Below are 12,359 nucleotides of genomic sequence, written 5' to 3' on the forward strand. Positions count from 1 at the left end.
AAACTTTGAAGACCACAACTCAACAGCAACCATCTTCTATAAGACAGGATTTCACCTCACCCACTGCTGGATGAGGAATAGGCACCTCACACAAATGTAGACCATCTCTTGACATTCACAGTGATCTCTCATCAGCCCAGCAATAAAAAGAAGCAAGGTGAAACAAATCTCAGGAATCAATCTGAAAGGGAAACCCTGGAGAAATGCAACCAACAAGCAGTGGGAATCGAGAACAAAAAAGATGCTAAAGAGTGACAGAACATGAGCCCAGCGACATTCACTATATCATGCGGAGTCCTAGCAGGAAACAGAAGACACAGCTGCTTCAAAGGAAGGGACTTTAATAGGCTGATTTACAGAAGTGTAGGCAGGGTTAAAAGAACAAAGAAAGGACTCTAAGGTCACCCAGAGAAGTAAAAAGAAGCCATTACTACTCTGGGCCTTATGAGACAGGATATAGAAACTGTGTTACTGAAGCCCAGTGAGACATGGAAATGTGGAAGAGGGCCTCTTAGTGGGAGCTACAGGCATAGACATATATAAGGATATAGAGAATGCCAGAGATGAGCAGTTGAGGAAGGAGGGAAAGGGGAACAAATGTCCTACCTCCTGCTCTCTTCTTGCCCTCTGGTGACTTAATGATTAGCCAGACGCAATAGGAAGCCAGCCATCGTGAGAGCTCTGGTATGTATCATTCTCCCACAGCATAAAAAAGAGAAAGGAAAGTGAGTTCATCTAGAGACCAAACAGACCAACCAGAAAGACACATACAGGCCAAAGTCATGAAATATCTGTGGAAATCTAGTAGAAACAATATAATTGTCCAAAAAGTAGCAAATGACTTAAGAGAAAGGTGGGGAGAGCAGCCAGTCCCTAGCACTGCCTTGGTTCTGATGCCTTTCTGGCCCTTCTTCCATCACCAGGGATCAATACAACATCCCATCCCACCACCCACAATTTGAGTCCCCCTGAATGGGCCTCTCTTCCTTGCAACCAAAAAGTCTATACACCATATAAAGGAAACAAACACTTCTTCATCTCACTGTTTCCACTTAAAGGACTCTTCTGATAATAATAAGAATGTGTACAACTATAGGAAAATAGAGGGAATAGTTACAAAGTAAAAGGAGATGAGAAAGCCCACCCAAAATTTACACAATGCCTTGTCTTTGGTAGTAAAGTTCCAAAGAAGACTTAAATGAATGGAATCTACTTGAAATAATGATAATAGTAATAATGCTAACATAGTGTTTTCACTATAATCTGAGTTTCTATTACATTTGAAATAAACCATGTTTATAAAATCTTACAAGTTGATGAAAAACGATACCATGTTTATGAATTCCTTTGTATATACATACCTACTAGATTACATTTTAACTATAACCAATAAATGAATGATCCTCAACCCTGGTTATATATGGGAATTGTCTAGAGAGCTTTTAAAAGATTAAAAAAAAAATTTTGTCTGGCCCCATTCCAGCCAAATCAAAATTTCAAAATGTAGGCCTTAGCACAGTAATGCCCTACCTACTATAATATATTATAGTATATTATATTCTAAATTTAGAAAAGAGCTTAGAGATCATTTAAAACAATTTTATCATTCAGAAATTAAGGCAGAGTGAGTCCTGTACCTCTGCTTGGTCAATCATAATGACACTTAGAGATGGAGTCTGGCCTAGAATCCGAAAGTCTTAGCATCCATTCAGGGTCATTACCCTGACTCATTCATTTGTTAATAGATTTATTAGAAAATATTTTTAGGGGGCCTCCCTTGGTGGCACAGCGGTTGAGCGCTGGGCTGCAAGGCTGCCTGCAGCCTCTGCAGTGGCAGTTAGTTTCCCGGCTGCCAGCGAGGGTTCCACAAAAAAAAAAAAAAAGAAAAAAGAAAATATTTTTAGCTTCTATAGGATGAGTACTAGATAATAACACCTGTCATTATGGAACATTCTTGCAAACAACAACCCATCAATTGGTGAAGCAATCAACATACATTGAAATACTATTCAACAATATAAAGGTACAAATTACAGATATAATCAACAAAATGGATGAATCTCAAAAACAATACACCTAAATCAAAGAAGCCAGATGCAAAAGACCATTTATTATAGTATTACATTTATATGAAATATTCAGAAAGGGCAAATTTGCAGTGACAGAAGGTAGATTATTGGCTTTCTAGGGATAGGAAGAGGAGCAGGAATTGATTGAGAATGGCAGGAAGTATTTTTTATAGGGTGATGGAAATGTTCTAAAACTGGATTGTGGTAATGGTTGCACAACTCTTTAAACTTACTAAAAATCAACATGTTGTACGCTTAAAATGGATGGATTTTATGGTATATAAATATATCTTGACAAAGCTTTAAAAAATGTTTACATGCAAACATTATTGAAGACATTAACAAGCATTTATAGTAGGATTTAAATAACACTGCCGGCTAACTAATATAAAGAATGTTTAACACATAATTTATAAAAAATGATAAAATAGGGCCTCCTCTGGTGGCGCAGCAGTTGGGCGCTGGGCTGTGAAGCTGCCCGCAGCCTCTGCAGCGCCGGTTCTATCCCCCGCTGCTGGTGAGGGTCCCACATGGTGCGACAGACCTCTCCTGTCACACCCGCTGCTCCTCTCAGCAGTGTATTTCGTCAGTCTGCCTGTGTTCTTCCCCACTCTGGCTCGGGTGAATTCTCTCACCCTCCCGCGCTTCTGACTGTACCCAGTGCTTGTATAAATAAATAAATAAATCTTTAAAAAAAAAAAAAAATCATTAAAAATTCCAAACACCAATACTTATTGACCTGACATTTCTTGCAAAATCCACTATCAGTTTTTTAATTATTTCACCAAAAATATTGTCACATATTCAAACTACAAATATATGTTTTATTTCTATGCAACTGTGCAGAAAAGTTGTTCATACTACTCACATATTATTCACATATTATTCTGGCATGACTGTTAGCTAGTATTTTTGCTTACATGAAATAGTCAAAACACAAATGAAACATTGAAGATATATGCTAGTTCACTTGTTCTTTTCAATGTTGTAAGCAACTATGCTGAAACCATGGTCACTTTCCAATATTGAAAGAATATTTCCTCAAGTTTGGGGGGTAGAGGAACTATTGCCAATGTGACAAACATAAATATGAAAAAAAAAATTTAGTTCAATCCTCATTAACATTTTTGCTATCACTTTCTTAAGTCTGGAGACAACCAACAATAAGTCAAGCCCAGCTAGCATTGAAATTGACAATTTCAAAAGTATAAACACATGTACCATGGCCGGTTTCAAGCTACCAATATCACTGAATGCAGAATTAGGAAAGATGGCCAGCATCACACAACTATCTAGTATTACCGCATACAGCTACAATTGCCATAAATATAAAAGCCTAGCTAACAGTTAAAAAGTGATGAGTTTTGAGCCATGTATAATGGCTAAATATAATTTAAACATAAGTTAATTGTAAGTTTATGTGACTTAATTTTTAATAATGGTAATATTTTACTTCCAATTCATTCCATTCCTGAAATTTTAACAGTGGGCTCTGTCAACCAGCCTAGCACACCATTGCCTGCCCATCTTACCAATGAGAAAACTGAGCTTCAGACAGGCTGTCTTCAGCTAGCTCTCATCATACAGGACAGTGTTACATAAGTCTGTCTAATTCCATATATTCTCTCCACGCCTCCAGTTCAAAATGTAGCTGGTGGCTTACCTACATGCCAACGCCAAACATCTTCATTGAACATACTTATCATAGGTACGCAAAGCTTTCCTTTCCAATAGATGGAATGAGAAACCTGACTAGGAGAAAAGGAATAAAAAAACGGAAAGAGAACATCTGCTTGACAGTTTTGTTAAGACATGGCAGGACCTATTCCCCCTGAGATTTGGCCAAATCAAAATTTAGCGAACAGCAGTTTTCCAATAGGTAGAAATAATTTTTTCCCAAATAAGCCAATTTTTTTCTCACATTTCTCACATTTAAGTGTATTTGATGAAAATGTGATTTCAGACCTACCTCTGACGTCATGTATTTAAAATCCAAGTAAGTTTCCAAGAGGAAAAAAAATTATCAAAAATAAATCAATTAGCTGGCACACAAATAACAACTTGACCCCAAGTCAGGCCCACTTCTTCTATCTACTATTATCAGCGGGACGAACTCTACCCTCACCGACCGCTAACCAGGCCTCCTCTGCCTTCACCAACTTGTAGAGCCAGGTTGTGACATCACTGCATCCCAACTGCACGTCTCCCATTACAGGTTGTTTGGGGCAAAACATCGTTAACATTAACGTCCTAAGACGAAAAGTCCTAAGATTGCTCAGGAACAATCTTAACTTACATAGTGTAATTCCAGCAAAAAGTGCTTTGAAACGTTTGAGACTCATTATACCGCAGCAAATAAGCGCGGACTCGCAGCCTGCGGAACACGCGACAGCACCGCCCCCGCCGCGCCTGCGCAGTGCGTCGGGCGGGCTTCCGGAGAGGCGCCGGCACCGCGACGCTCACGCGCGCGCCAAGAGCCGCGCAGGCGCAGTCAGAGGCCTTTCGCGGCGACGCCTCCTTTTCCTCTCGCGCGTCCTGGGTCCTTGTTTGCCAAGTGCCGTTGGGCCAGACCGGTGCGGAAGGTCTGGGGTCGCGGACCCCCGCCAGGTCAGGGCAGCACGGAGGTGCAGGGTGTCACCGCCGCCGAGGGCGCGGGGCCGGGCGCCGCCAGCGGCGCGCTCCGCCCTGGGGCCCCCGCCCCTGCTGCGGGCGCGGCCCTGGCGCCGGCCGCGATCCCGGCCGCGACGTCGCAGTTCACCCTCCTGGTGATGCGCCCCTGCGGGGGCCCGGACGAGGCTGCGGCGGAGGGCGTCCTGAGGCAGGCTCCAGCCCTGGGGGGCGGCACCGGGCCGGGCAAGCCTGTTACGTACCTGTGTGAAGTGGCGGGCGATGGCGAAGAGGAGGCGGGGGACGATGAAGCAGACCTGTTGGACACTTCCGACCCTCCCGGGGGAGGCGAGAGCGCGGCTAGTTTGGAAGACCTGGAGGACGAGGAGACTCACTCCGGGGGCGAGAGCGGCAGCGGGGGAACGCGGAGACGGGGCAGTGTCGGGGGCTGCATGAGCAAGACCTGCACCTACGAGGGCTGCAGCGAGACCACGAGCCAGGTGGCCAAGCAGCGCAAGCCGTGGATGTGCAAGAAGCATCGCAACAAGATGTACAAGGACAAGTACAAAAAGAAGAAAAGCGACCAGGCTCAGAATTGCGGCGGGGCCGCCCCTGCTGGCAGCACTGGAAACGTCAAACTGGAGGTATGGGACCTTAACCTGGGTCTTGGGGAGTGGGAGGTGGAAGAAGCAGACCCGTACTTACAGCAGACCTCACTTCCGGGTCTGCCCACCTGCTTCCAACTAGGCCAGGTTGTTATGGCTGGACCTGTGACAGAGTGAGTGAGTGCCTGCCCGAAATTACGTTTCTACAGATGTGTGCAAAGCCTTAACAAGTTCTGTTGCGTCCTTGTGATAAATGAATGCATCTCATCGAAAATGAGGTGACAAGTCAGCAGAGCTCTCAGTTCGGAGATCTGGGATATGAACAGATAAATGAGTGACCTGATTCATCACTAAAGGATGAGGCAAGGGACACTTAGGAACCTAGATACACAATTGGTACTTTGGAGAAGGTAATCTCTTCCTCTTACCACTACCCTATTCTCAGTATCCTGTTTTTTAATATCCTGTTATTAGTGCCGTGTTCTTAGTTCCTCTGTGCTTAATAGTCCTAGTGTACTGTTAATCCTAGTCATAAAACCAACCCTCTTAGCACTCTAATTGTCAGTATGCCTTTTCTTATACCCTTAGGAAAATAATTGAATAACAGTGGGGTGCAAATCAGAAGATTGTAGATTTGATATTAACTGTGTGGAAGGTTAAAGCCAGTACTGTGGATTTGGGCTTCTGGTTGCAAATCCTCCATCCATCATATGCTGATTGTGGCCTTGAACAAGTTATTAAATTCCCTAAGATTCAACTTCTTCATCTATAAAACAGATATTACAATAGTATCTAATTTTAATTGCTGTAAATATGTGAGATATTCCATACTGAATGATCACAGTGCCCAACAGGTAGTAAAAGTCAACAAATCTTGGCCACCATTATTGCTGTTAGTAGTAGTATACTTTGAGGTTGTTACAAATTAGCAGATATTATATCATATGTGTTTTTCTCCTTTTAAGAAAAGAAGTAGTTCCTCGGTGCAGAGAAAAAAAATGTGTATTGGTAAAAGTGATCCAGAAAATAAATTTGAAAACCAAAAGCTGTCCTGGGTTGCATTTAAAAGTATTTAAATTTCTTGGTTTTAGGCTGTACTTAACAGCTGCCTCATTACTGACATTTTAAATGTTCTGTTTATATACTTAATGTTCCTGAGCTGTAGTCACCAACCTGTCACACTTAATCCACAGATTAGCGTCTGAGTGAGAGACCTTTCACTTTCATCCCACTGAGTGTTTAGCTGTTTTAGAGATATTTAGATCATGATAGTTGGATTAATAGTGGTCACAGGGGTCATCTGCCTTGGCATGAGAAGATTAGAAATTAAGTTAATTTAAAAATCAGTTCTTACACAGATCAAAGTTAAATAGGAACAAATGTATGTAATATTTAGTCCATTTATCTAAAAATTGTGCTATATGGAGACACATAATGGAACTAGAAATAAAAAATTGACCTATGGGATTGTGATCCTTCTCATTAACTATCTTAAAGGCTATTATTTGGAAGAAGCTGTAGATTTATTTTGTATAGTTCTCAACTAACTGGTAGTCTTAGGTGAAAATCACAGGGATGTATGTAATTCATCTCAACCTAAGTAAGCTACCTAAATGTTCAAGCTATTCAAATAGCAAACAGGATGTGTCAAAAGCTGGTAAATAAACTCTAGGACAAAAAATGTTGGAAATTTTTGAAAAGGGAAATCTAACATTTGTAGAAGTTTGCATTAGATGACTCAGGGTTTTTTCCGGTACTGTACACATATGGTCTTATAAATAAAGTTAGCCTTGTGGAGAGAAGGAGGAAGAGATTGTTTTTGTTTTTTCTGAGCATTAGAATCCTCTTTTACAGTTTATTACCTTTTGAGGTCTAAAATGTTTAGAAATTGAATTTTAACCATCAGATTGATAAGCTTCGTGTAATGAAAGAGAAAGACAGAGGATATTCTAATACACAACTCAGAGGTTAGTAGAGAAGAGACCAAGATTATTTGATAACCTGAATGAAGGGCAAAGAAATACAAGTAAATTCATGTGAGGCATGGCTTCATGGGAAACACTTATAATTTTGTATTTGTTTAGTTAGAATTTTTGGATATGCTAAATATTGCATCATGGTTTTATCAGTTAGGATGTTTCAATTAGCTGCAATATTTTGTTAAGCCAATCTTAAGTTTAAATATTTAAGATTCTACCTGGTAACTGGGAATACTGCTCATTTTGTTTGGGTAAAGTTATGTTTATGATATGCTGTCATTTTAGACTATACCAGTGGTAGATTATTTATAGTAGTGCTTTCCAGTCTTTTCAAAGAAAGTTTTGTCATATTTCTCCTGGTGACTTACAAATTTTGAAAGCTCTGTCTATCAGGTGTTTCTTTTACTGCCTCCCTATTTTGTTGTTAAATGAGACAGTAAGTTAGCAGAGTGTCTCATTATCTTTATATCACTTGCCTTTGAATTCATATGTTCCATCCAAAGGCAGGCATTGTTTTGGACCTGGTTATTAGCTTTATATGAGGAGTATGTGCAATTTCCATTAGACTTTTTTTTATAATAATTGAAATAGTTCACATGTAACTCTGTTTCTCACCCCCACCTGTGCACCACTGTATTGAAACCTCTCAAGAAACTAAAGATCTTAGACTGAAAATTCTGAAGGGAAGGAAATGAGGAGATTAATATAAAATTAAATGCCAACATCTTGCCCATAGGGACTAGACATGGTGAAAGAGAAGCAGAGATTTGTTTTTTATATCATTAAAAAACCAATAATCCTGTTATTCATATTATGACTGATTATGTTAACTGTTAATCATATTATGTTAATTGTTAAATCTATTTGTATTTTTATTCTAGGAAAGTGCAGATAACATACTCTCTATTGTTAAACAAAGATCAGGATCTTTTGGAGATCGACCAGCAAGACCTACTCTTTTAGAACAAGTATTAAATCAAAAAAGATTGGTAAATATCATTTGTAAAATAGTGACAAATCTGTTAACAAAAATTGTTTGTTATAAATGGAACTCTTGAGATTTTTAAAACTGGTTATCAGAATTAATTGTGCCTCTGTCAGCACACACTGGAATCTTATACTGCTCTATTAAGACTGGACGGGCACATTTTTAATCCTATGTCTTCATTACTTGTACATACCTTGTACATCTAAATGAGATATGATTTTAAAACAGAATCTCCTTGTACTGAATTCTGGGATTTCATAACCTAAATAGACTATTGTACATTTACTTAATAGAAAATTGGACAGTCTTTATAAATAAGTTTTTAACAAAACTACTTAATAAATAGCAAATAGGCTATGCTATAATGTTAAATTTTAAAATCAATATTTAATCATGGTATTTCCACTGTATTTTTTTTAATTTATTGGGACAAAGTTGTTTTTTTTTCCTTTCATCTACTAATGTAAGAACTTTGTTATAGTAAAACATTAACATAATCTGTTATATTTATTGTATGACTATAACTATATTTAAAAATGGTAATACAAGCAAATGATTTTAGATCAGCTGCATTTGTCTCTGAAAATTTGGTAATATGCTAATATTGCTTTTAATATATGTGTACCTACATCTACACTCACATAACTATGTATACATACACACAGACATACAATTTTAAATTTCTTTTTTTTTTTAATGTATTTTTTATTTATTTATTTGTTTGTTTGTTTGTTTACACATGCACTGGGTACAGTCAGAAGCGCGGGAGGGTGAGAGAATTCACCAGAGCCAGAGCGGGGAGCAGAGCAGGCAGAAGGACTGAAGCACACTGCTGAGGGGAGCAGCGGGCGGCAGGAGAGGTCTGCGCGCCATGTGGGACCCTCCTCCGATGGCCGGGGAGCAGCCGGGTATCGAACCAGCGCCGCAGAGGCTGCGGGCAGCTTTGCAACCCAGCGCTCAACCGCTGCGCCACCGGGGAGGCCCACAATTTTAAATTTCTTAACAAAGAGTGAGTCAGCTAGTAGGAGAAACTTAAGTTCCAGTACTAGTCATAAATACATTGCCAAACTGGCATTTAACTACCATTTTCATATGTGGCCCCCTTTCATTTTCTTTTTTTCTTGCTATAGACCTGGGCCCATGTTAAACTTGCTCTTTGTTCTTCTATGTTTCATGGAGAGTATATATGTTGGTATAACATACAAAGTATTTCCTTCATGTGCCAAGTCATCATTAAGATCAAGCTTTCCCATTATTTTTAGGTTTCAGTGTTTTGATTTGTGATATCAAGTTTTATTACTTTGAGTTTGAAGTTTAATTGATGTACAACACATGCAAATATGAGTGTTGTTTTGCAAGCATATTGTATCTTGTGTGGGGATACATTAGAGTAATTTCATAGCATGAATACAATATTTTCTATTTAAAATCCAAGATAATTGATATTAATATGGTTTTTCTTTTTTCTTTTCAAGTCATTATTAAGAAGTCCAGAAGTGGTGCAGTTTTTACAAAAGCAGCAACAGCTATTAAATCAGCAAGTTTTGGAACAGAGACAGCAGCAGTTTCCAGGAACATCAGTATAAGGGAATTTATCAAAAGGATCTACATGCTTTTTATCTTATTGTAGTATATGAACATATTTTTATACTAAAGATAAATGGGGTAAGATGTGCCGGTAGAACATAATCAGTCATTTTCCTGTACATGTATATGTGCATTTGGGGATAAATAAGTATTGCACTTTGTGCATCTACTCCTTTCAGATCACCATAAATTTTAAGAAATCAGCTTATCTTTCCAAAATAGCATTTAATTACAATGTTTTTAAAAAATGTTCTTCAGTCATAGTTACTGAAGGTAATGAAGCAGTTACTTTCTGTGGAAGTCCAGAAGTTAATAGATATTAATCTTTGATCATCTAGTTCAGTGGCTCTGTTCTCATCAAGGGGGTTTAAATGTATAAGTATGTTTTTGATTGTCACAATAACCTTAGAAACTGATGGCTTTTAATGAATGGAGCAGGAATACAAAATGTTCTGCAGTATCTGGAATGTTCTTACACAACTAAGAGTTGTCCACAGTGCCAGCTATAGTCCACTGAAGAAACACTGATAGCTACTTGTGGTTATAAAATGTAGCTGGGCATTGGGTTCTTTTAAAAACCTAGAATTGGGTTCTTTTAATAACCTTTTATTTACAGTTAAGAGGAGCTATCAAAGAGGTAAGCATATTTTATATCTGTAAGGAAAGTGATCATTGTTAAATATATGTGAAATTAGGATGTGCATCTAACAGATGTTCTGGTAAAACCTAAGAAAGGGTTGAAGTATACTAGAATGAATGCATCTCCTAAAATTGGCTTCTCTGTTTCGCATTGCCTGTTAGTGTTGATCACTTTTGAAGTAGACACTCTTGTGTGTTAAATTTGTAAACTTGTATCTTATCCCACCAATATGAGGACAAAATTTTTTTGTGCTCATTTCTTTTTCAGAGAGATCCTGAAAATAAAAATAACATTGGAACATTTTGGTTATGTTTTCCAAAATTAAGTTATTTTAAGACCAAGTTATTCCTATGTAATGTTCAAGGAATGATGGGTAATCTAGATAGATTCTTTCACTTGTATTTCTTCCTAAGAAAACTCTAAAGAGGCAAAATTACCAATAAAAGTAACAAATCAAATGACAAGAGAGTATTTCCAGGGTTAGAACAATGAATACATATGTCTCAAGTTTAACTGTGCAAAAATTTGTTTATTGGTTTTTAAGGTTGGAAATATATAAGTAAAACATTTACAGCTGTTCTAAGTACCTAAGGGGGAAAAATAATCTTTTTGTTCAGGTTTTAATGTCTTATACCTGCATATCTGTGCAAAAGCACTTTTACCAAAATTATTCATTAAAGTTCTGTTGTTGAACTTTGAGTTGTTTTAGTCACTTATTCTTTTCTTTAGTTGCTTCACACTGAATGCAGAAAAATTCATTGTCATTTAGTAGTAATTCAGTGTCATTTACTTGAATGGTGGGGAAAAAATCAGCTTGTTTCTCAAAATGGAGCAGAAGGAGTAGCAAAGGAAGGAAAGTAATAAATCAGTGAGAGATGAATGAAAAGAAAAGGAGTTAATTTTTTTTTTTGAAGATTTATACAAGAATCAGGGTACAGTTCACATGTGCGGAAGGGTGAGAGGATTCACCAGAGACAGAGCAGGGAACAGAACAGGTAGACTGACTGAAAGACACTGCTGAGGGGAACAGCAGGCGAGACTAGAGAGGTCTGCCGCAACATTTGGATTGCTTCGCAGCTGGTGGAGATCAAACCGGCACTGCAGAGGCTGTGGATAGCTTCACAGCACTGCGCTCAACCACTTGCACCACCAGGGAGGCCCAGGAGTTAATTTTTTATATATAAGCAAAACAAGATTTTGGGGGAGAGGGTAGATTTGTTCCACTGTGCTCTCACCTTTTTTTTTTTTTTTTTAAATATTTATTTATACAAGAGCTGGGGTACAGGCCAAAGGTGCAGGAGGGTGAGAGGATTCATCAGGGACAGAGTGGAGAGCAGCAGGTGAGACGAGAGGTCTGCCGCGCCATGTGGGAATCTTCCTGGCCGGCCAGGAATCAAACCCATGCTGCAGAGGCTGCAGGCAGCTTCACAGTGCTGTGCTCAACCCACTGTGCCACTGTGGGGGCCCTGTACTCTCACTTTTTATCCCTCCATGTATTCATGACTTTTGCATTGTGACTTTGCTACACCTCCCACCAAGAGGTTGAGTTTATTTACTCACTAAATCTGGAGGACTACCTTTGTGACTTGATTTGGCCAGTATAATATGCCCGTTTGAGGGACTGCCAAAGATTTTTAATACTTCCATTTGTTCTTTTAGAACCCTACCCAGCTACCATAGCAAAAATCCAGCCTAGCCTAATCTGCTGGATAATGGTCAGATGGACCAGCAACCTCTGTTTATCAGCCTGTAGCTGGTAAACATTTGATGAGGCTTCACCAAACTAGGTATATTCAAGCAGCCTGCAGACTGAACAGGTATATTGGATCCCAACTGTGATCAGGCAAGCCGTATGCAGATAGGCTGGACCCACCCAGCTCACCT

At 39.1% G+C, this 12,359-nt stretch overlaps 1 protein-coding gene and 1 long non-coding RNA gene across 5 annotated transcripts in view; one reads left to right on the forward strand and one right to left on the reverse strand.

Annotated features, from left to right (window-relative positions):
* LOC119258846 (uncharacterized) overlaps positions 1–4,456 on the reverse strand; it is a 53,639-nt gene extending 49,183 nt beyond the window's left edge. For 3 of the 4 annotated variants that reach the window (XR_008554200.1, XR_005128342.2, XR_008554201.1), the window contains exon 1: positions 607–962. This is a non-coding gene — a long non-coding RNA (uncharacterized LOC119258846). Of the gene's footprint in view, positions 1–606; positions 963–4,365 lie in introns of those variants that run through there. The other variant, XR_008554199.1, reaches the window with a different exon arrangement.
* Positions 4,457–4,558: 102 nt separating this feature from the next.
* RFXAP (regulatory factor X associated protein) lies at positions 4,559–11,681 on the forward strand (the record flags this gene model as incomplete). Its single annotated transcript, XM_037526813.2, has 3 exons — positions 4,559–5,320; positions 8,142–8,249; positions 9,724–11,681. Coding segments are annotated over 3 exons (981 nt in total), but the record flags the coding sequence as incomplete, so codon positions are not given.
* Between the last annotated feature and the right edge of the window lie 678 nt (positions 11,682–12,359).

This window comes from Talpa occidentalis, unplaced genomic scaffold (assembly GCF_014898055.3).
Source record: "Talpa occidentalis isolate TD23 unplaced genomic scaffold, MPIMG_talOcc4v2.1 talOcc4.5, whole genome shotgun sequence".
Lineage (NCBI taxonomy): Eukaryota > Metazoa > Chordata > Mammalia > Eulipotyphla > Talpidae > Talpa > Talpa occidentalis.